Here is a 20830-nt window from a genome sequence, read left to right as displayed (position 1 = left end):
GCATATAGGAACCATGTTGTTCTTGGACAAGAGACTGCATTGGGCTCCGATGGGAAGGGGACATGAGCCTGTTTAAACGTGACACGGGACGATATCAAAACACACACTGAGCATTTCATGCGCTGAATAAAAAAGGTTTAGACCTTACAGTGAAATGCTTACCTCCAATGCAGTTTTAAGAAAAATACCTAAGAAAATAAGATATTGTTTTACTGTTAAAACGTAATATAGTTGCGTTGCTAGGCGACTGTAAATTATTCTTATCTGCTGTTTGTACTGGGGCAGTGGGCGAGACCAAGCGAACGTCAATAATCTGCGTCATGTGTGACTAACATTGGAAACAGCGAATCAGAAGCTTGTCCGCGTTTTAAACCGACCAATGAGCGATTTATCATCTTTGTTTGCGGAAGTGGAGCTGCTACCCTCCAGGCAAGTTTCGAGAGCAAATTTGAATGTATTTTGGTGTTTGTTTACAGCTCAAATGAAAAGCAGCTCACTCGAGAACGAGTGTAACATCGTAATGCAAAGTCATACATTCTATAAGAGCAGATATCACTGTAAATATCCCACGTGTGCTTTCTCCGTCGACGTTCACTCTTTCAAATCCGCTAGCCAGTTTTCGGCAAAAAAGCATGTTTTTATCGTGTCTTCCTTGTTTGTTCAGATGAGTACCTGTTCACTGGAGCATCCCAACGGGCAGAAGGCCGAATCTCTCCCAGCCAAGAGGCTCTGCAAGGGGGAGTGCGCGCAGGATGGGTCGGTCGGAGGTGGAGGGGGGAAGGCAAGCAGGGCCGTGGAGGTGGTAGGTGACATATCACTAATCTCGGCAACAACCCAGAACCAACATTGTTTGTCCACGAGAGAACATTTCACTGGCCTAGATAACCAGACCGGATGGAAAATGTACCAGTCTGTCAATCCGGAGTAGAAACAATAACAAAGCCTCTGTTATTGTAAAAATTCTGAGGGCCGGGCCTGGAAAAATGTAACCACTCAAATTCACGGACAGAGCTTTGGATGTAAGGACTGACCATCCAATATATACACATTATAGCTTGAAGCATGTTTTAACGCTATACAGTGTTTGTTTACATTTACAATGCTGACAAACATTGGAGTAAAACAAGCTCATATGAAGAATGTATAATGATGTTGCAATTGCAGATTGGCGTTTTTGTTTACTTTGTGGCAGCACATCTGGTTGGTGCCTGTTTGCACGTTGGCTAATATTAATTATCTAGCCTGACACAATCTCTTCCTCTATAGTCATACCAGTGTATAACCCCTCCTGTCTGTAGTCTATAGTCATACCAGTGTATAACCCCTCCTCCTGTCTCTAGTCTATAGTCATACCAGTGTATAACCCCTCCTGCTGTCTCTAGTCTATAGTCATACCAGTGTATAACCCCTCCTGTCTCTAGTCTATAGTCATACCAGTGTATAACCCCTCCTGTCTCTAGTCTATAGTCATACCAGTGTATAACCCCTCCTCCTGTCTCTAGTCTATAGTCATACCAGTGTATAACCCCTCCTCCTGTCTCTAGTCTATAGTCATACCAGTGTATAACCCTCCTCCTGTCTCTAGTCTATAGTCATACCAGTGTATAACCCCTCCTCCTGTCTCTAGTCTATAGTCATACCAGTGCATAACGCCTCCTGCTGGCTGGATGAGTGTCTGCAGGGGATTGTGGACCAGGACTACACTGGCTCTATGGAACTGTCTGTCTATGATGACGCCAGCACTGTGAGTTACTAGAATACTACTATAGTACTACTGCAGTACTACTAATACTACCGCACTGTGAGTTACTATAGTACTACTATACTACTACTGCAGTACTACTCATACTACTTCACTGTGAGTTACTAGAATACTACAATAGTACTACTACAGTACTACTAATACTACCGCACTGTGAGTTACTAGAATACTACTACAGTACTAATAATACTACAGCACTGTGAGTTATTGAATACTACTACAGTACTACTACAATAGTACCAATACTACAGCACTGTGAGTTATTGAATACTACTATAGTACTACTACAGTACTACTAATGCTACAGCACTGTGAGTTACATACGTGCGTGTATGTGTTGTGTGTGTGTCAGGATGGTTCCAGAGCGATAGTGGAGGGATGGAGGGAGAGGCTGGAAAGGAGAGGTGTTTCCATGGTGATCTCTGGCCATGACTCCGCCCAACCCAGGGGAGGTAAGTGTACGAACGCAAGGTGTGTGTGTGTGTAAGCGAGGTGTGTGTGTGTGTATGCTAGGTGTGTGTGTGTGTATGAGGTGTGTGTATGAGGTGTGTGTATGAGGTGTGTGTGTATGAGGTGTGTGTGTGTGAGGTGTGTGTGTGTGAGGTGTGTGTATGCTAGGTGTGTGTATGCTAGGTGTGTGTGTATGAGGTGTGTGTGTGTGAGGTGTGTGTATGCTAGGTGTGTGTGTGTGAGGTGTGTGTGTGTGTGTGAGGTGTGTGTGTGTGTGTGAGGTGTGTGTGTGTGTGTGAGGTGTGTGTATGCATGCTAGGTGTGTGTGTATTGTAACAGGCCCCATGTTGATCTCCTCTCCTCCAGTGGGTCATGCCAAGAACCAGGCTGTGTCTAGGTGTGTGTGTGTATTGTAACAGGCCCCATGTTGATCTCCTCTCCTCCAGTGGGTCATGCCAAGAACCAGGCTGTGTCTAGGTGTGTGTGTATTGTAACAGACCCCATGTTGATCTCCTCTCCTCCAGTGGGTCATGCCAAGAACCAGGCTGTGTCTCAGAGCTCAGGAAAGTACCTCTGCTTTCAGGACGCTGTGAGTCACAACACAACGTGTTTATGTTAACCTGTCTCCTGTGTGTTTGTCTGTGAGATAATGTGTGTGTCAGTATGTGGGAGAGAGAGGTAGAGTGAGAAAGTATATGTGTGTGTGTGTGTGTGTGTGTGTGTGTGTGTGTGTGTGTGTGTGTGTGTGTGTGTGTGTGTGTGTGTGTGTGTTTAGAGGTCTGGAGGAGTCATCGTCATGCTCTAGCTGCTGCTGTCTGACACATCTGGGCCACGTTTAGTACCACACACACACTCACTCACTCACACACACACACACTCACACACACACACACAGGCTATATAACAGGTGGGTACTGTATCAGAGTAAATGTTTGACAGAGCTGTCAGTATAACATGAGGACTGAGACTCCAGTCTGTGTGAGTGTTTGTGTTAGAGTGTGTGTGTGTTTGTGTTAGAGTGTGTGTTTGTGTGTGTGTGTTACACTTAGTAATTGCTAAATGAGCCTAAGCTCCACTGCATGTTACCGGTGTCAATGAGCGAGTTTGTTTTTCATGGCCCGGTGCCAGAGGTGGGCGGAGTTTTTACATTTCAGGCCATTCCATTGGTGCACATCTGAGAGCAAGAGAACCAAAGCACTAACCAGAGACATCGCAGCCAGGGACATCGCACACACACACACTCACACACTCGGATATGCTCTGTCTTGTGACGCACAAAAATACAAAATATGGAACTGAATTATAGTCACGAGTTCTGGCCCCCGCCATGTGTGTGTGTGTGTGTGTCTAAGATGCCTGGGGCTGTTCTGTGCCCCAAAAAAAGCATATTTCCTGAAATGAGACTCTTTCTTATCCCGACTGGGCTGAAACAGAGTTGAAAGAGAACGGTGATAAAATCAGACCGTTCCTCTAGAAATATAATTAAATGGTCAAATAGAGTTCAGTATCTTTCTAAATATTATCCTCTCCGCCCTCTCAGAGTTTAATAGAATGAGTCGGGCAGATCCGGAGTGAAAACATTTTTTGGGGGGTGGGGTGTCTCACATCGAAATGATTGGCTGAGCCTCTGGACTGAGAACAGGAAGTTAAATGTATTGAGCTCATTAGAATAGTAGTTAAGTGGAATTAGTTTCTCATAATGCATGAAGAGAATGCAGCAGGGCCTGTTTCTGTGTGCCTGTTTCTGTGTGCCTGTTTCTGTGTGCCTGTTTCTGTGTGCCTGTTTCTGTGTGCCTGTTTCTGTTTGCCTGTTTCTGTGTGCCTGTTTCTGTGTGCCTGTTTCTGTGTGCCTGTTTCTGTTTGCCTGTTTCTGTTTGCCTGTTTCTGTTTGCCTGTTTCTGTGTGCCTGTTTCTGTGTGCCTGTTTCTGTGTGCCTGTTTCTGTGTGCCTGTTTCTGTGTGCCTGTTTCTGTGTGCCTGTTTCTGTGTGCCTGTTTCTGTTTGCCTGTTTCTGTTTGCCTGTTTCTGTGTGCCTGTTTCTGTGTGCCTGTTTCTGTTTGCCTGTTTCTGTGTGCCTGTTTCTGTGTGCCTGTTTCTGTGTGCCTGTTTCTGTTTGCCTGTTTCTGTGTGCCTGTTTCTGTGTGCCTGTTTCTGTGTGCCTGTTTCTGTGTGCCTGTTTCTGTGTCCCTGTTTCTGTTTGCCTGTTTCTGTGTGCCTGTTTCTGTGTGCCTGTTTCTGTGTGCCTGTTTCTGTGTGCCTGTTTCTGTGTGCCTGTTTCTGTGTGCCTGTTTCTGTGTGCCTGTTTCTGTTTGCCTGTTTCTGTTTGCCTGTTTCTGTGTGCCTGTTTCTGTTTGCCTGTTTCTGTGTGCCTGTTTCTGTGTGACTGTTTCTGTTTGCCTGTTTCTGTGTGCCTGTTTCTGTTTGCCTGTTTCTGTGTGACTGTTTCTGTGTGCCTGTTTCTGTGTGCCTGTTTCTGTGTGCCTGTTTCTGTGTGCCTGTTTCTGTTTGCCTGTTTCTGTGTGCCTGTTTCTGTGTGCCTGTTTCTGTGTGCCTGTTTTTGTGTGCCTGTTTCTGTTTGCCTGTTTCTGTGTGCCTGTTTCTGTTTGCCTGTTTCTGTGTGCCTGTTTCTGTTTGACTGTTTCTGTTTGCCTGTTTCTGTGTGCCTGTTTCTGTGTGCCTGTTTCTGTGTGCCTGTTTCTGTGTGCCTGTTTCTGTTTGACTGTTTCTGTGTGCCTGTTTCTGTGTGCCTGTTTCTGTTTGACTGTTTCTGTGTGCCTGTTTCTGTGTGCCTGTTTCTGTGTGCCTGTTTCTGTGTGCCTGTTTCTGCCTGTTTCTGTGTAGCCAGTCAGCGTGCAGAAAGAGGCAGTCACTGTGAAGAAACAGTCAGTGTGCAGAAACAGTCAGCGTGTAGAAACAGTCAGCGTGCAGAAACAGTCAGCGCGCAGAAACGGTCAGTGCGCAGAAACAGTCAGCGTGTAGAAACAGTCGGCGTGCAGAAACAGTCGGCGCGTAGAAACAGTCAGCGTGCAGAAACAGTCAGCGTGTAGAAACAGTCAGCGTGTAGAAACAGTCAGCGTGTAGAAACAGTCGGCGTGCAGAAACAGTCGGCGTGCAGAAACAGTCGGCGTGCAGAAACAGTCAGCGTGCAGAAACAGTCAGCGTGTAGAATCAGTCAGTGTGCAGAAACAGTCAGCGTGCAGAAACAGTCAGCGTGTAGAAACAGTCAGCGTGTAGAAACAGTCAGCGTGTAGAAACAGTCAGCGTGCAGAAACAGTCAGCGTGTAGAAACAGTCAGCGTGTAGAAACAGTCAGCGTGTAGAAACAGTCAGCGTGCAGAAACAGTCAGCGTGCAGAAACAGCGTGTAGAAACAGTCAGCGTGTAGAAACAGTCAGCGCGTGTAGAAACAGTCAGCGTGCAGAAACAGCGTGTAGAAACAGTCAGCGTGTAGAAACAGTCAGCGTGTGAAACAGTCAGCGTGCAGAAACAGCGTGTAGAAACAGTCAGCGTGTAGAAACAGTCAGCGTGTAGAAACAGTCAGCGTGCAGAAACAGCGTGTAGAAACAGTCAGCGTGTAGAAACAGTCAGCGTGTAGAAACAGTCAGCGTGCAGAAACAGTCAGCGTGCAGAAACAGTCAGCGTGCAGAAACAGTCAGCGTGTAGAAACAGTCAGCGTGCAGAAACAGTCAGCGTGCAGAAACAGTCAGCGTGCAGAAACAGTCAGCGTGCAGAAACAGTCAGCGTGCAGAAACAGTCAGCGTGTAGAAACAGTCAGCGTGCAGAAACAGTCAGCGTGCAGAAACAGTCAGCGTGCAGAAACAGTCAGCGTGCAGAAACAGTCAGCGTGCAGAAACAGTCAGCGTGCAGAAACAGTCAGCGTGTAGAAACAGTCAGCGTGCAGAAACAGTCAGCGTGCAGAAACAGTCAGCGTGCAGAAACAGTCATTCCTAAAGGCTTCCTCCAAAAACCTTCCCAGTTAAATGTTGACTGTAAAGTCGTCCACCTGGCAGAATGACATCATGATGATGTCTATCATGGTGGGTGTTTGATTTACAGACTCTCCCATCACATGTACACTGCTATAGAAACAGAATGATATCATGATGATGTCTATCATGGTGGGCGTTTGATTTACAGACTCTCCCATCACATGTACACTGCTATAGAAACACCACAGTCTCTCAGGGTCACAGTTCAATGAAAGGGCAGCTACTCTTGGCCTCCTGATGTGGTTCAACAGTTGTTGTGGAATTAGAACTACATTTGGTGTTTGTCCCATTTTGTGAAGTCTTGGTTGGTGAGCGGACCCCAGACCTCACAACCATAAAGGACAATGGGTTCTATTACGGATTCAAGTATTTTTAGCCAGATCCTAATTGGTATGTTGAATTTTATTTTCCTTTTGATGGCATAGGAGGCCCATCTTGCCTTGTCTCTCAGATCGTTCACAGCTTTGTGGTAGTTACCTGTGGCGCTGATGTTTAGGCTGAGGTATGTATGGTTTTTTGTGTGCTCTAGGGCAACGGTGTCTAGATGGAATTTGTATTTGTGGTCCTGGTGATTGGACCTTTTTTAAAACAGCATTATGTCTTACTGAGATTTACTGTCAGGGCCCAGGTCTGACAGAATCTGTGCAGAAGATCTAGGTGCTGCTGACGACCCTTCTTGGTTGGGGACAGAAACACCAGATCATCAGTAGACATTTGACTTCAGATTCTAGTAGGGTGGGGCCGGGTGCTGCAGACTGTTCTAGTGCCCTCTCCAATTCGTTGATGTATATGTTGAAGAGGGCGGGGCTTAAGCTGCAGACTGTTCTAGTGCCCTCTACAATTCGTTGATGTATATGTTGAAGAGGGCGGGGCTTAAGCTGCAGACTGTTCTAGTGCCCTCTCCAATTCGTTGATGTATATGTTGAAGAGGGCGGGGCTTAAGCTGCAGACTGTTCTAGTGCCCTCTCCAATTCGTTGATGTATATGTTGAAGAGGGCGGGGCTTAAGCTGCATCCCTGTGTCACCCCACGGCCCTGTGGGAAGAAAAACCTCACATTTGTTGTTTGTGTACATGGGTTTCATAATGTCATGTTTTTCCCCCAACACCTCTTTCCATCAATTTGTATAGTAGACCCTCATTTCTGGTTCTCTCTGTCTCTCTGTCTCTCTTTCTCTGTCAATTCAATTCAATTCAAGGGCTTTATTGGCATGGGAAACATGTGTTAACATTGCCAAAGCAAGTGAGGTAGACAACATACAAAGTGAATATATAAAGTGAAAAACAACAAAAATTAACAGTAAACATTACACATACAGAAGTTTCAAAACAGTAAAGACATTACAAATGTCATATTATATATATATACAGTGTTTTAACAATGTACAAATGGTAAAGGACACAAGATCAAATAAATAAGCATAAATATGGGTGTATTTACAATGGTGTTTGTTCTTCACTGGTTGCCCTTTTCTCGTGGCAACAGGTCACAAATCTTGCTGCTGTGATGGCACACTGTGGAATTTCACCCAGTAGATATGGGAGTTTTTCAAAATTGGATTTGTTTTCGAATTCTTTGTGGATCTGTGTAATCTGAGGGAAATATGTCTCTCTAATATGGTCATACATTGGGCAGGAGGTTAGGAAGTGCGGTTCAGTTTCCACCTCATTTTGTGGGCAGTGAGCACATAGCCTGTCTTCTCTTGAGAGCCATGTCTGCCTACGGCAGCCTTTCTCAATAGCAAGGCTATGCTCACTGAGTCTGTACATAGTCAAGGCTTTCCTTAATTTTGGGTCAGTCACAGTGGTCAGGTATTCTGCCGCTGTGTACTCTCTGTGTAGGGCCAAATAGCATTCTAGTTTGCTCTGTTTTTTTGTTAATTCTTTCCAATGTGTTAAGTAGTTATCTTTTTGTTTTCTCATGATTTGGTTGGGTCTAATTGTCTGTCTCTGTCTCTCTCTCTATCTCTGTCTCTCTCTCTGTCTCTCTCTCTTTCCACCTCTCTGTCTCTCTCTCTCTCTCTCTCTCTCTCTCTCTCGCTGTCTCTCTCTCTCTCTCTGTCAACCTCTGGTGTGTTATGTCTGATGTGTGTGTAAGTGTTGATTCTGAACATGTCTGTTTAGATCCTCTCTGAAGATCGCGACCTCCCGGAGTGCTCTAGTCATAACAAACACACTGTTAAACCCATCAACACACCTTGAAATGTTTGTGAGAGAGCTAGCTAACCTTGTGTGTGAGAGAGAGAGCATGCTAACTGTAAGTTTGTGTGTGTGTGTGTGTGTGTGTGTGTGTGTGTGTGTGTGTGTGTGTGTGTGTGTGTGTGTGTGTGTGTGTGTGTGAGAGAGAGAACACGCGTGGTGTGTGTGTATGAGAGAGAATGCTAACCTTAACTGTGTGTGTGAGAGAGAGAACACGCGTGGTGTGTGTATGAGAGAGAATGCTAACCTTAACTGTGTGTGTATGTGAGAGAGAGTGTATGTGTGAGAGAGAATGCTAACCTTAACTGTGTGTGTATGTGAGAGAGAGTGTGTGTGTGAGAGAGAATGCTAACCTTAACTGTGTGTGCGTGTGTGTGTGAGAGAGCATGCTAACTGTAACTGTGTGTGAGAGAGCGCATGCTAACTGTGTGTGTGTGAGAGAGAGCATGCTAACTGTAACTGTGTGTGTGAGAGAGAGCATGCTAACTGTAACTGTGTGTGAGAGAGAGAGCATGCTAACTGTAACTGTGTGTGTGAGAGAGAGCATGCTAACTGTAACTATGTGTGTGAGAGAGAGCATGCTAACTGTAACTATGTGTGTGTGAGAGAGAGCATGCTAACTGTAACTGTGTGTGTGAGAGAGAGAGCATGCTAACTGTAACTGTGTGTGAGAGAGAGAGCATGCTAACTGTAACTGTGTGTGTGAGAGAGAGCATGCTAACTGTAACTGTGTGTGAGAGAGAGCATGCTAACTGTAACTGTGTGTGAGAGAGAGCATGCTAACTGTAACTGTGTGTGAGAGAGAGAGCATGCTAACTGTAACTGTGTGTGAGAGAGAGCATGCTAACTGTAACTGTGTGTGAGAGAGCATGCTAACTGTAACTGTGTGTGTGAGAGAGAGCATGCTAACTGTAACTGTGTTTGTGTGAGAGAGAGCATGCTAACTGTAACTGTGTGTGCGAGAGAGCATGCTAACTGTAACTGTGTGTGAGAGAGCATGCTAACTGTAACTGTGAGAGAGAGAGCATGCTAACTGTAACTGTGTGTGAGAGAGAGCATGCTAACTGTAACTGTGAGAGAGATAGCATGCTAACTGTAACTGTGTGTGTGAGAGAGAGCATGCTAACTGTAACTGTGTGTGAGAGAGAGCATGCTAACTGTAACTGTGTGTGAGAGAGCATGCTAACTGTAACTGTGTGTGAGAGAGCATGCTAACTGTAACTGTGTGTGAGAGAGAGCATGCTAACTGTAACTGTGTTTGAGAGAGAGCATGCTAACTGTAACTGTGTGTGTGAGAGAGAGCATGCTAACTGTAACTGTGTGTGAGAGTGAGCATGCTAACTGTAACTGTGAGAGAGAGCATGCTAACTGTAACTGTGTGTGAGAGAGAGCATGCTAACTGTAACTGTGTGTGAGAGTGAGAGAGAGAGCATGCTAACTGTAACTGTGTGAGAGAGAGAGCATGCTAACTGTAACTGTGTGAGAGAGAGAGCATGCTAACTGTAACTGTGTGTGTGAGAGAGAGCATGCTAACTGTAACTGTGTGTGAGAGAGCGAGCATGCTAACTGTAACTGTGTGTGTGAGAGAGAGCATGCTAACTGTAACTATGTGTGTGAGAGAGAGCATGCAAACTGTAACTGTGTGAGAGAGAGCATGCTAACTGTAACTGTGTGAGAGAGAGCATGCTAACTGTAACTGTGTGAGAGAGAGCATGCTAACTGTAACTGTGTGAGAGAGAGCATGCTAACTGTAACTGTGTGTGAGAGAGAGAGAGCATGCTAACTGTAACTGTGTGTGAGAGAGAGAGCATGGTAACTGTAACTATGTGTGTGAGAGAGAGCATGCAAACTGTAACTGTGTGAGAGAGAGCATGCTAACTGTAACTGTGTGAGAGAGAGCATGCTAACTGTAACTGTGTGAGAGAGAGCATGCTAACTGTAACTGTGTGAGAGAGAGCATGCTAACTGTAACTGTGTGAGAGAGAGCATGCTAACTGTAACTGTGTGAGAGAGAGCATGCTAACTGTAACTGTGTGCGAGAGAGAGCATGCTAACTGTAACTGTGTGTGTGTGAGAGAGAGAGCATGCTAACTGTAACTATGTGTTCCAGGATGATGTGATGATGCCTCAGCGAATACATCTCCAATACGAGGCCTGCCTCTTCAACTCTACCTCTGTAAGTACTACTGTCTGTCTAGAGCCCAGGGAGTACAGCTCTAGTCTGATGAGTTATCCCTCCCTCTAGAGCCCAGGGAGTACAGCTCTAGTCTGATGAGTTATCCCTCCCTCTAGAGCCCAGGGAGTACAGCTCTAGTCTGATGAGTTATCCCTCCCTCTAGAGCCCAGGGAGTACAGCTCTAGTCTGATGAGTTATCCCTCCCTCTGTCCATCTCCTCCCTCCTCTCCATTTCCTCCCTCCATATCTCCATCCATCTCTTCCCTCCATATCTCCATCTATCTCCTCTCGCTCTTTCTCCTTATCCTCCCTGCCTCTCTCCATCTCCTCTCTTCCTCTCCTCCCTCCCACTCTCCTCTCTCCATCTCATCATCTCCTCCCTCCCACTCTCCTCTCTCCATCTCATCATCTCCTCCCTCTCTCCATCTCCCTCTCCATCTCCTCCTTCCCTCTCTCCTCCCTCTCTCCATCTCTTCCTTCCCTCTCTCCTCCCTCTCTCCATCTCTTCCCTCCCTCTCTCCATCTCACTCCCTCCCTCTCACTCCCTCCCTCCTCTCTCTCTCCACCTCGCTCCCTCTCTCTCTCCACCTCCCTCCCTCTCTCTCTCCACCTCCCTCCCTCTCTCTCTCCACCTCCCTCCCTCTCTCTCTTCACCTCCCTCCCTCTCTCTCTCACCTCCCTCTCTCTCCACCTCCCTCCCTCTCTCTCCACCTCCCCCTCTCTCTCCCACCTCCCTCCCTCCCTCTCTATATCTCCCTCCCTCCCTCTCTCTCCATCTCCCTCCCTCTCTCTCTCCATCTCTCCATCTCCCTCCTCTCTATCTCCCTCCCTCCCTCTCTATCTCCCTCCCTCCCTCTCTATCTCCCTCCCTCCCTCTCTATCTCCCTCCCTCTCTATCTCCCTCCCTCCCTCTCTATCTCCCTCCCTCTCTCTCTCCATCTCTCCATCTCCCTCCCTCTCTCTCCATCTCCCTCCCCCTCTCTATCTCCCTCCCTCCCTCTCTCTCCATCTCCCTCCCTCTCTCTCTCCACCTCCCTCCCTCTCTCTCTCCACCTCCCTCCCTCTCTCTCCACCTCCCTCCCTCTCTCTCCACCTCCCTCCCTCTCTCTCCACCTCCCTCCCTCTCTCTCCACCTCCCTCCCTCCCTCTCTCTCCATCTCCTCCCTCTCTCTCTCCATCTCTCCATCTCCCTCCCTCTCTATCTCCCTCCCTCCTCTCTATCTCCCTCCCTCCCTCTCTATCTCCCTCCCTCTCTCTCTCCATCTCCTCCTTCCCTCTCTCCTCCCTCTCTCCATCTCTTCCTTCCCTCTCTCCTCCCTCTCTCCATCTCTTCCCTCCCTCTCTCCATCTCACTCCCTCCCTCTCACTCCCTCCCTCCCTCCCTCTCTCTCTCCACCTCCCTCCCTCTCTCTCCACCTCCCTCCCTCCCTCCCTCTCTATATCTCCCTCCCTCCCTCTCTCTCCATCTCCCTCCCTCTCTCTCTCCATCTCTCCATCTCCCTCCCTCTCTATCTCCCTCTCTCCTCCCTCTCTCCATCTCTTCCTTCCCTCTCTCCTCCCTCTCTCCAGCTCTTCCCTCCCTCTCTCCATCTCACTCCCTCCCTCTCACTCCCTCCCTCCCTCTCTCTCTCCACCTCCCTCTCTCTCTCCACCTCCCTCCCTCTCTCTCCACCTCCCTCCCTCTCTCTCCACCTCCCTCCCTCCCTCTCTCTCCATCTCCCCTCCCTCTCTCTCTCCATCTCTCCATCTCCCTCCTCTCTATCTCCCTCCCTCCCTCTCTATCTCCCTCCCTCCCTCTCTATCTCCCTCCCTCTCTCTCTCCATCTCTCCATCTCCCTCCCTCTCTCTCCATCTCCCTCCCCCTCTCTATCTCCCTCCCTCCCTCTCTCTCCATCTCCCTCCCTCCCTCTCTCTCTCCACCTCCCTCCCTCTCTCTCTCCACCTCCCTCCCTCTCTCTCCACCTCCCTCTCTCTCTCCATCTCTCCATCTCCCTCCTCTCTCTCCATCTCCCTCCCCCCTCTCTATCTCCCTCCCTCCCTCTCTCTCCATCTCCCTCCCTCTCTCTCTCCACCTCCCTCCCTCTCTCTCTCCACCTCCCTCCCTCTCTCTCCACCTCCCTCCCTCTCTCTCCACCTCCCTCCTCTCTCTCCACCTCCCTCCCTCTCTCTCCACCTCCCTCCCTCTCTCTCCACCTCCCTCCCTCCCTCTCTCTCCATCTCCCTCCCTCTCTCTCTCCATCTCTCCATCTCCCTCCCTCTCTATCTCCCTCCCTCCTCTCTATCTCCCTCCCTCCCTCTCTATCTCCCTCCCTCTCTCTCTCCATCTCCTCCTTCCCTCTCTCTCCCTCTCTCCATCTCTTCCTTCCCTCTCTCCTCCCTCTCTCCATCTCTTCCCTCCCTCTCTCCATCTCACTCCCTCCCTCTCACTCCCTCCCTCCCTCCCTCTCTCTCTCCACCTCCCTCCCTCTCTCTCCACCTCCCTCCCTCCCTCCCTCTCTATATCTCCCTCCCTCCCTCTCTCTCTCATCTCCCTCCCTCTCTCTCTCCATCTCTCCATCTCCCTCCCTCTCTATCTCCCTCTCTCCTCCCTCTCTCCATCTCTTCCTTCCCTCTCTCCTCCCTCTCTCCAGCTCTTCCCTCCCTCTCTCCATCTCACTCCCTCCCTCTCACTCCCTCCCTCCCTCTCTCTCTCCACCTCCCTCTCTCTCTCCACCTCCCTCCCTCTCTCTCCACCTCCCTCCCTCTCTCTCCACCTCCCTCCCTCCCTCTCTCTCCATCTCCCTCCCTCTCTCTCTCCATCTCTCCATCTCCCTCCTCTCTATCTCCCTCCTCCCTCTCTATCTCCCTCCCTCCCTCTCTATCTCCCTCCCTCTCTCTCTCCATCTCTCCATCTCCCTCCCTCTCTCTCCATCTCCCTCCCCCTCTCTATCTCCCTCCCTCCCTCTCTCTCCCATCTCCCTCCCTCCCTCTCTCTCTCCACCTCCCTCCCTCTCTCTCTCCACCTCCTCCCTCTCTCTCTCCACCTCCCTCCCTCTCTCTCCACCTCCCTCCCTCTCTCTCCACCTCCCTCCCTCTCTCTCCATCTCCCTCCCTCTCTCTCTCCATCTCCCTCCCTCTTTTCTCCATCTCCCTCCCTCTCTCTCGTCTCCCTCCCTCTCTCTCCGTCTCCCTCCCTCTCTCTCTCTCCATCTCCCTCCCTCTCTCTCTCTCCATCTCCCTCCCCTCTCTCTCCATCTCCCTCCTCCCTCTCTCTCTCCACCTCCCTCCCTCTCTCTCCATCTCCCTCCCTCTCTCTCTCCATCTCCCTCCCTCTCTCTCCATCTCCCTCCCTCTCTCTCCATCTCCCTCCCTCTCTCCTCCGTCTCCCTCCTCTCTCTCTCTCCATCTCCTCCTCTCTCTCTCTCCATCTCCCTCCCCCTCTCTCTCCATCTCCCTCCCTCCCTCTCTCTCTCCACCTCCCTCCCTCTCTCTCCACCTCCCTCCCTCTCTCTCCACCTCCCTCCCTCTCTCTCCACCTCCCTCCCTCTCTCTCTCCATCTCCCTCCCTCTCTCTCTCCATCTCCCTCCTCTCTCTCCATCTCCCTCCCTCTCTCTCCATCTCCCTCCCTCTCTCTCCATCTCCCTCCCTCTCTCTCCGTCTCCCTCCCTCTCTCTCCGTCTCCCTCCCTCTCTCTCTCTCCATCTCCCTCTCTCTCTCTCTCGATCTCCCTCCCTCCCTCTCTCTCTCCACCTCCCTCCCTCTCTCTCTCCACCTCCCTCCCTCCCTCTCTCTCTCCACCTCCCTCCCTCTCTCTCTCCACCTCCCTCCCTCTCTCTCCATCTCCCTCCCTCCCTCTCTCCATCTCCTCCCTCCCACTCTCCTCTCTCCATCTCATCATCTCCTCCCTCTCTCCATCTCCCTCTCTCCATGTCCTCCTTCCCTCTCTCCATCTCCCTCTCTTCCTTCCCTCTCTCTCCTCCCTCTCTCCATCTCTTCCTTCCCTCTCTCCTCCCTCTCTCCATCTCTTCCCTCCCTCTCTCCATCTCACTCCCTCCCTCTCACTCCCTCCCTCCCTCCCTCTCTCTCTCCACCTCCCTCCCTCTCTCTCCACCTCCCTCCCTCCCTCCTCTCTATATCTCCCTCCCTCCCTCTCTCTCCATCTCCCTCCCTCTCTCTCTCCATCTCTCCATCTCCCTCCCTCTCTATCTCCCTCTCTCCTCCCTCTCTCCATCTCTTCCTTCCCTCTCTCCTCCCTCTCTCCATCTCTTCCCTCCTCTCTCCATCTCACTCCCTCCCTCTCACTCCCTCCCTCCCTCTCTCTCTCCACCTCCCTCTCTCTCTCCACCTCCCTCCCTCTCTCTCCACCTCCCTCCCTCTCTCTCCACCTCCCTCCCTCCCTCTCTATCTCCCTCCCTCTCTCTCCACCTCCCTCCCTCCCTCTCTATATCTCCTCCTCCCTCTCTCTCCATCTCCCTCCCTCTCTCTCTCCATCTCCCTCCCTCTCTATCTCCCTCCCTCCCTCCCTCTCTATCTCCCTCCCTCTCTCTCTCCATCTCCCTCTCTCTCTCCATCTCCCTCCCTCTCTCTCTCCATCTCCCTCCCTCTCCATCTCCCCCCTTCGTCCCTCTCTCTCTCTCCATCCCTCCATCTCCCCCTCCCTCCCTCTCTCCCTCCTGCTCTCCCTGTCTCCTCTAAATGATCATAACAGACAGGAAAACTTTAACATTCTGTATGTCCGGAGTTCCCCACATTCCTTCTGTCCTGTGCACTGGGGTCGTGTTTCTGGTAGAGTGGTGTGGGTGGGTGTATATTAAGGTGTGTCTCAGTGTGAGCTGTGGGATTACAGGTTAAAGGTTAGGGAGTGATGTGTAGTAGGTGAGGGAGAGTTGCAGGAGATGGTGGGGGTGGCTAGAGAGAGGGACCGAGAGAGATAATAGAGAGAGAGAGAGAGAGAGACAGAGAGATAATAGAGAGAGAGGGACTGAGAGATAACAGACAGAGATAATAGAGAGAGGGGGGACCGAGAGATAATAGAGAGAGAGAGAGACAGAGAGATAACAGAGAGACAGAGAGATAATAGAGAGACAGAGAGATAATAGAGACAGAGAGATAATAGAGAGAGAGAGATAAAAAGAGAGAGAGAGACAGAGAGATAATAGTGAGACAGAGAGATAATAGAGACAGAGAGATAATAGAGAGACAGAGAGAGTGAATGGGGAAAAAAGGTAAGTAAGGCCATGTGGTTTTCTCTGCTTATTTGCCCTTTGAACTGTGTGGGTGTGCAGCAGACAGGGTGTAGAGAGGAAATGAGAGGGATTGGTTCAGCTATGTGGAATAATAATATGGGTTCACTTTAGGGTTGTTTTACATCCCTACTGGTAGATCATTCCTCTCTATCTGTCTGGTAGATCATTCCTCTCCATCTGTCTGGTAGATCATTCCTCTGTCTGGTAGATCATTCCTCTCCATCTGTCTGGTAGATCATTCCTCTCTATCTGTCTGGTAGATCATTCCTCTCCATCTGTCTGGTAGATCATTCCTCTCTGTCTGGTAGATCATTCCTCTCTATCTGTCTGGTAGATCATTCCTCTCCATCTGTCTGGTAGATCATTCTTCTCCATCTGTCTGGTAGATCATTCCTCTCCATCTGTCTGGTAGATCATTCCTCTCCATCTGTCTGGTAGATCATTCCTCTCCATCTGTCTGGTAGATCATTCTTCTCCATCTGTCTGGTAGATCATTCCTCTCCATCTGTCTGGTAGATCATTCCTCTCCATCTGTCTGGTAGATCATTCCTCTCCATCTGTCTGGTAGATCATTCCTCTCCATCTGTCTGGTAGATCATTCCTCTCCATCTGTCTGGTAGATCATTCCTCTCCATCTGTCTGGTAGATCATTCCTCTCCATCTGTCTGGTAGATCATTCCTCTCCATCTGTCTGGTAGATCATTCCTCTCCATCTGTCTGGTAGATCATTCCTCTCCATCTGTCTGGTAGATCATTCCTCTCCATCTGTCTGGTAGATCATTCCTCTCCATCTGTCTGGTAGATCATTCCTCTCCATCTGTCTGGTAGATCATTCCTCTCCATCTGTCTGGTAGATCATTCCTCTCCATCTGTCTGGTAGATCATTCCTCTCCATCTGTCTGGTAGATCATTCCTCTCCATCTGTCTGGTAGATCATTCCTCTCCATCTGTCTGGTAGATCATTCCTCTCCATCTGTCTGGTAGATCATTCCTCTCCATCTGTCTGGTAGATCATTCCTCTCTGTCTGTCTGGTAGATCATTCCTCTCCATCTGTCTGGTAGATCATTCCTCTCTATCTGTCTGGTAGATCATTCCTCTCCATCTGTCTGGTAGATCATTCCTCTCCATCTGTCTGGTAGATCATTCCTCTCCATCTGTCTGGTAGATCATTCCTCTCCATCTGTCTGGTAGATCATTCCTCTCTGTCTGTCTGGTAGATCATTCCTCTCCATCTGTCTGGTAGATCATTCCTCTCTATCTGTCTGGTAGATCATTCCTCTCCATCTGTCTGGTAGATCATTCCTCTCCATCTGTCTGGTAGATCATTCCTCTCCATCTGTCTGGTAGATCATTCCTCTCCATCTGTCTGGTAGATCATTCCTCTCCATCTGTCTGGTAGATCATTCCTCTCCATCTGTCTGGTAGATCATTCCTCTCTGTCTGTCTGGTAGATCATTCCTCTCCATCTGTCTGGTAGATCATTCCTCTCCATCTGTCTGGTAGATCATTCCTCTCTGTCTGTCTGGTAGATCATTCTCTCCATCTGTCTGGTAGATCATTCCTCTCCATCTGTCTGGTAGATCATTCCTCTCCATCTGTCTGGTAGATCATTCCTCTCCATCTGTCTGGTAGATCATTCCTCTCCATCTGTCTGGTAGATCATTCCTCTCCATCTGTCTGGTAGATCATTCCTCTCCATCTGTCTGGTAGATCATTCCTCTCTGTCTGTCTGGTAGATCATTCCTCTCTGTCTGTCTGGTAGATCATTCCTCTCCATCTGTCTGGTAGATCATTCCTCTCCATCTGTCTGGTAGATCATTCCTCTCTGTCTGGTAGATCATTCCTCTCCATCTGTCTGGTAGATAAAATACGAAAAAATAAACTAAAGTGATTTTTTTTTTTTAAGTAACACAATACAATTACATGACAACAATGTGGCTGTATACAGGGGGTACCGGTAACGAGTCAATGTGCGGGGGTGCAGGTTAGTTGAGGTAATTTGTAAAGTGACTATGCATAGTCTTCCTCTGACACCGCCTATTATAAAGGTCCTGGATTGAAGTAAGCTTGGCCCCAGTGATGTACTGGGCCGTACGCACTACCTCTGTAGCGCCTTACGGTCAGATGCTGAGCAGTTGCCATACTGGCCGGTGATCCAACCGGTCAGAATGCTCTCGATGGTGCAGCTGTAGGACTTTTTGAGGATCTGGGGACTTTAAGTCTCCTGGGGAGGGGGAAGGTGTTGTCTTCCCCTCTTCACAAATGTCTTGGTCTGTTTGGACCATGGCAGTTGGAGATGTTATCTCACGACCCACTCCACTACAGACCCATTGATGTTAATGGGGGCCTGCCCTCCTTTTCCTGTATTTCAGATCAGCTCCTCCTTCTTGCTCACATTGAGGGAGAGGTTGTTGTCCTGGTACCACACTGCCAGGTCTCTGACCACCTCCCTATTGGCTGTCTCATCGTTGTCAGTGAACAGGCCTACCACTGTTATGTCGTCAGCAAACTTAATGATGGTGTTGGAGTCGTGCCTGGCCATGCAGTAGTGGGTGAACAGGGAGTACAGGAGGGGACTGAGCACACACCCCTGAGGTTCCCCAGGGTTGATGATCAGAGCGGCACATGTGTTGTTGCCTACCCTTACCATCTGGGGGCGGCCCATCCGGAAGTCCAGGATCCAGTTGCAGAGGGAGGTGTTTAGTCCCAGGGTCCTTATATTAGTGATGAGCTTTGAGGGCACTATGAGGGCATTCTCACATAGGTGTTCCTTTTGTCCAGGTGGAAAAGGGCAGTGTGGAGTGTGATTGAGATTGTGTCATCTGTGGATCTGTTGGAGTAGTATGCGATTTGGAGTGGGTCTAGAGTTTCCGGCATGGTGTTGTTGTGAGCCATGAACAGCCTTTCAAAGCACTTCCTGGCTACAGACGTGAGCGCTACGGCGGGTAATCATTTAGGCAGGTTACCTTCGCTTCCTTGGGCACAGGGACTATGGTGGTCTGCTTGAAACATGTAGGTATTACAGACTCAGACAGGGAGAGGTTGAAAATGTCAGTGAAGACACTTGCCAGTTCATCCGTGCATGCTTTGAGTACACGTCCTGGTAATCCGTCTGGCCACGCGGCTTTGTGAATGTTGACCTGTTTAAAAGTCTTGCTCACATCGGCTACGGAGAGCTTGATCACACAGTCGTCCGGAACAGCTGGTGCTCTCATGCACGCTTAAGTGTTGCTTGCCTCAAAGCGAGCATAAAAGGCATTTAGCTCGTCTGGTGAGGCTCGCTTCACTGGGCAGCTCGCGGCTGGGTTTCCCTTTGTAGTTCGTAATATTTTTCAAGCCCTGCCACATCAGACGAGCGTCAGAGCCGGTGTAGTAGGCTATTGACAAATAGACACACACCCCCGCCGCTCGTCTTAACAGACGGCGTTTCTCTGTCCTGCTGATGCACGGAGAAGAAGGAGAAGCCAGCCATCTCTTTATTATCCTTCTCATTCAGCCACGTCTCGGTGAAACATAAGATATTACAGTTTTTAATGTCCCTTTGGTAGGAAAGTCTTAATCGTAGGTTGTCCAGTTTGTTTTCCAATGATTGCACGTTGGCCAGTAATACGGAGGGAAGTGGTGGTTTACCTACTCGTCTGCGAATTTCATCTCTCTGGTGGATCATTAGGATGCAGAACAGAAGAAGCATTCATCTTTGTATTTTTCTCTTACATTTTCCTCTCTGTTCCTCTCTTTCTCTCTCCCTATCCTTTCTAACCCCCCCTGTCTCGCTCTGTCTCTCTCGCTCTGTCTGTCTCGCTCTGTCGGTCTCTCTTTGTCTCTCTCTCTCTCTCTCTATGTCTCTCTTGGTGTGTTCCTCTCTAGCCCTCCCTCTTTGTCTCTTCCATAAATCATGTGTGGTTTGTTTGTGTGTGAGTGTCTGTGTTGATCACATGTATCTAGTAGATCACTAAGAGATGTCTGTGTTTCTCTCAGTTGATTGGCTGTCAGGTCCGCAGGGATCCAGAGGGATCTACTGAGCGCTACACACGCTGGATCAACAACATCAGCCAGGATCAACTCAGCACCCAGGTAACACACACTCAGTGTGTGTGTGTGTGTGTGTGGGGGGGGTCGCGTGCCAGGCAGTGACCATGTCCGATGGAAACAGGATGGAGCCTGCAGTTTCCACACACACACACACACACACACACACACACACACACACACACACACACACACACACCAGAGGAAACAGGAGGACCACTTGTGTAAAATTCCAGAATTATTTTACCTACATTTGTGTGTGTGACAGAGAGAGAGATGACTCCTGGCTTTAGGATGGGCTGGTAGTAGAGGTCGACCGATTAGGATTTTTCAACGCCGAGACCGATTATTGGAGGACCAAAAAGCCGATACCGATTATTGGAGGACCAAAAAAAACCGATTATTGGAGGACCAAAAAAGCCGGTACCGATTATTGGAGGACCAAAAAAGCCGATGCCGATTATTGGAGGACCAAAAAAGACGATACCGGTTATTGGAGGGCCAAAAAAGCCGATACCGATTATTGGAGGACCAAAAAGCCGATACCGATTATTGGGGGACCAAAAAGCCGGTACCGATTATTGGAGGACCAAAAAGCCGATACCGATTATTGGAGGACCAAAAAAGCCGATACCGATTATTGGAGGACCAAAAAAGCCGATACCGATTATTGGAGGACCAAAAAGCCGATACCGGTTATTGGAGGGCCAAAAAAAGCCGATACCGATTATTGGAGGACCAAAAAGCCGATACCGATTATTGGAGGACCAAAAAAGCCGGTACCGATTATTGGAGGACCAAAAGCCGATACCGATTATTGGAGGACCAAAAGCTGATTAATTGGCCGCTTTTATTTATTTATTTGTATTTGTAATAATGACAATTACAACAACACTGAATGAACACTTATTTTAACTTAACATAATACATCAATAAAATCCATTGAGCCTCAAATAAATAATGAAACATGTTCAATTTGGTTTAAATAATGCAAAAACAAAGT

The 20830-nt window shown here is 49.0% G+C and overlaps 1 protein-coding gene across 1 annotated transcript; it reads left to right on the top strand.

Moving 5' to 3' along the window:
• Window positions 1-321: 321 nt before the first annotated feature.
• On the top strand, window positions 322-19954 carry LOC121843226 (UDP-GlcNAc:betaGal beta-1,3-N-acetylglucosaminyltransferase-like protein 1). The gene is made up of 7 exons (XM_042312798.1): window positions 322-429; window positions 665-802; window positions 1628-1744; window positions 2115-2214; window positions 2737-2801; window positions 10506-10571; window positions 19777-19954. The coding sequence occupies exons 2-7, from the start codon at window positions 665-667 to the stop codon at window positions 19930-19932; spliced, it is 642 nt and encodes a 213-aa protein (XP_042168732.1). The 5' UTR covers window positions 322-429; the 3' UTR covers window positions 19933-19954.
• Window positions 19955-20830: the final 876 nt, after the last annotated feature.

Source organism: Oncorhynchus tshawytscha, unplaced genomic scaffold (assembly GCF_018296145.1).
Source record: "Oncorhynchus tshawytscha isolate Ot180627B unplaced genomic scaffold, Otsh_v2.0 Un_contig_3443_pilon_pilon, whole genome shotgun sequence".
NCBI classification, from domain to species: Eukaryota; Metazoa; Chordata; class Actinopteri; order Salmoniformes; family Salmonidae; genus Oncorhynchus; species Oncorhynchus tshawytscha.
This window is presented reverse-complemented; position numbering and strand designations above follow the sequence as displayed.

Coding starts and splice junctions, on each gene's coding strand:
- LOC121843226 (XM_042312798.1), top strand. CDS start 665: ATGAGTACCTGTTCACTGGAGCATCCCAACGGGCAGAAGGCCGAATCT. Junction 2,802..10,505: donor ACCTCTGCTTTCAGGACGCT/GTGAGTCACAAC, acceptor TATGTGTTCCAG/GATGATGTGATGATGCCTCA. Junction 10,572..19,776: donor GCCTCTTCAACTCTACCTCT/GTAAGTACTACT, acceptor TGTTTCTCTCAG/TTGATTGGCTGTCAGGTCCG.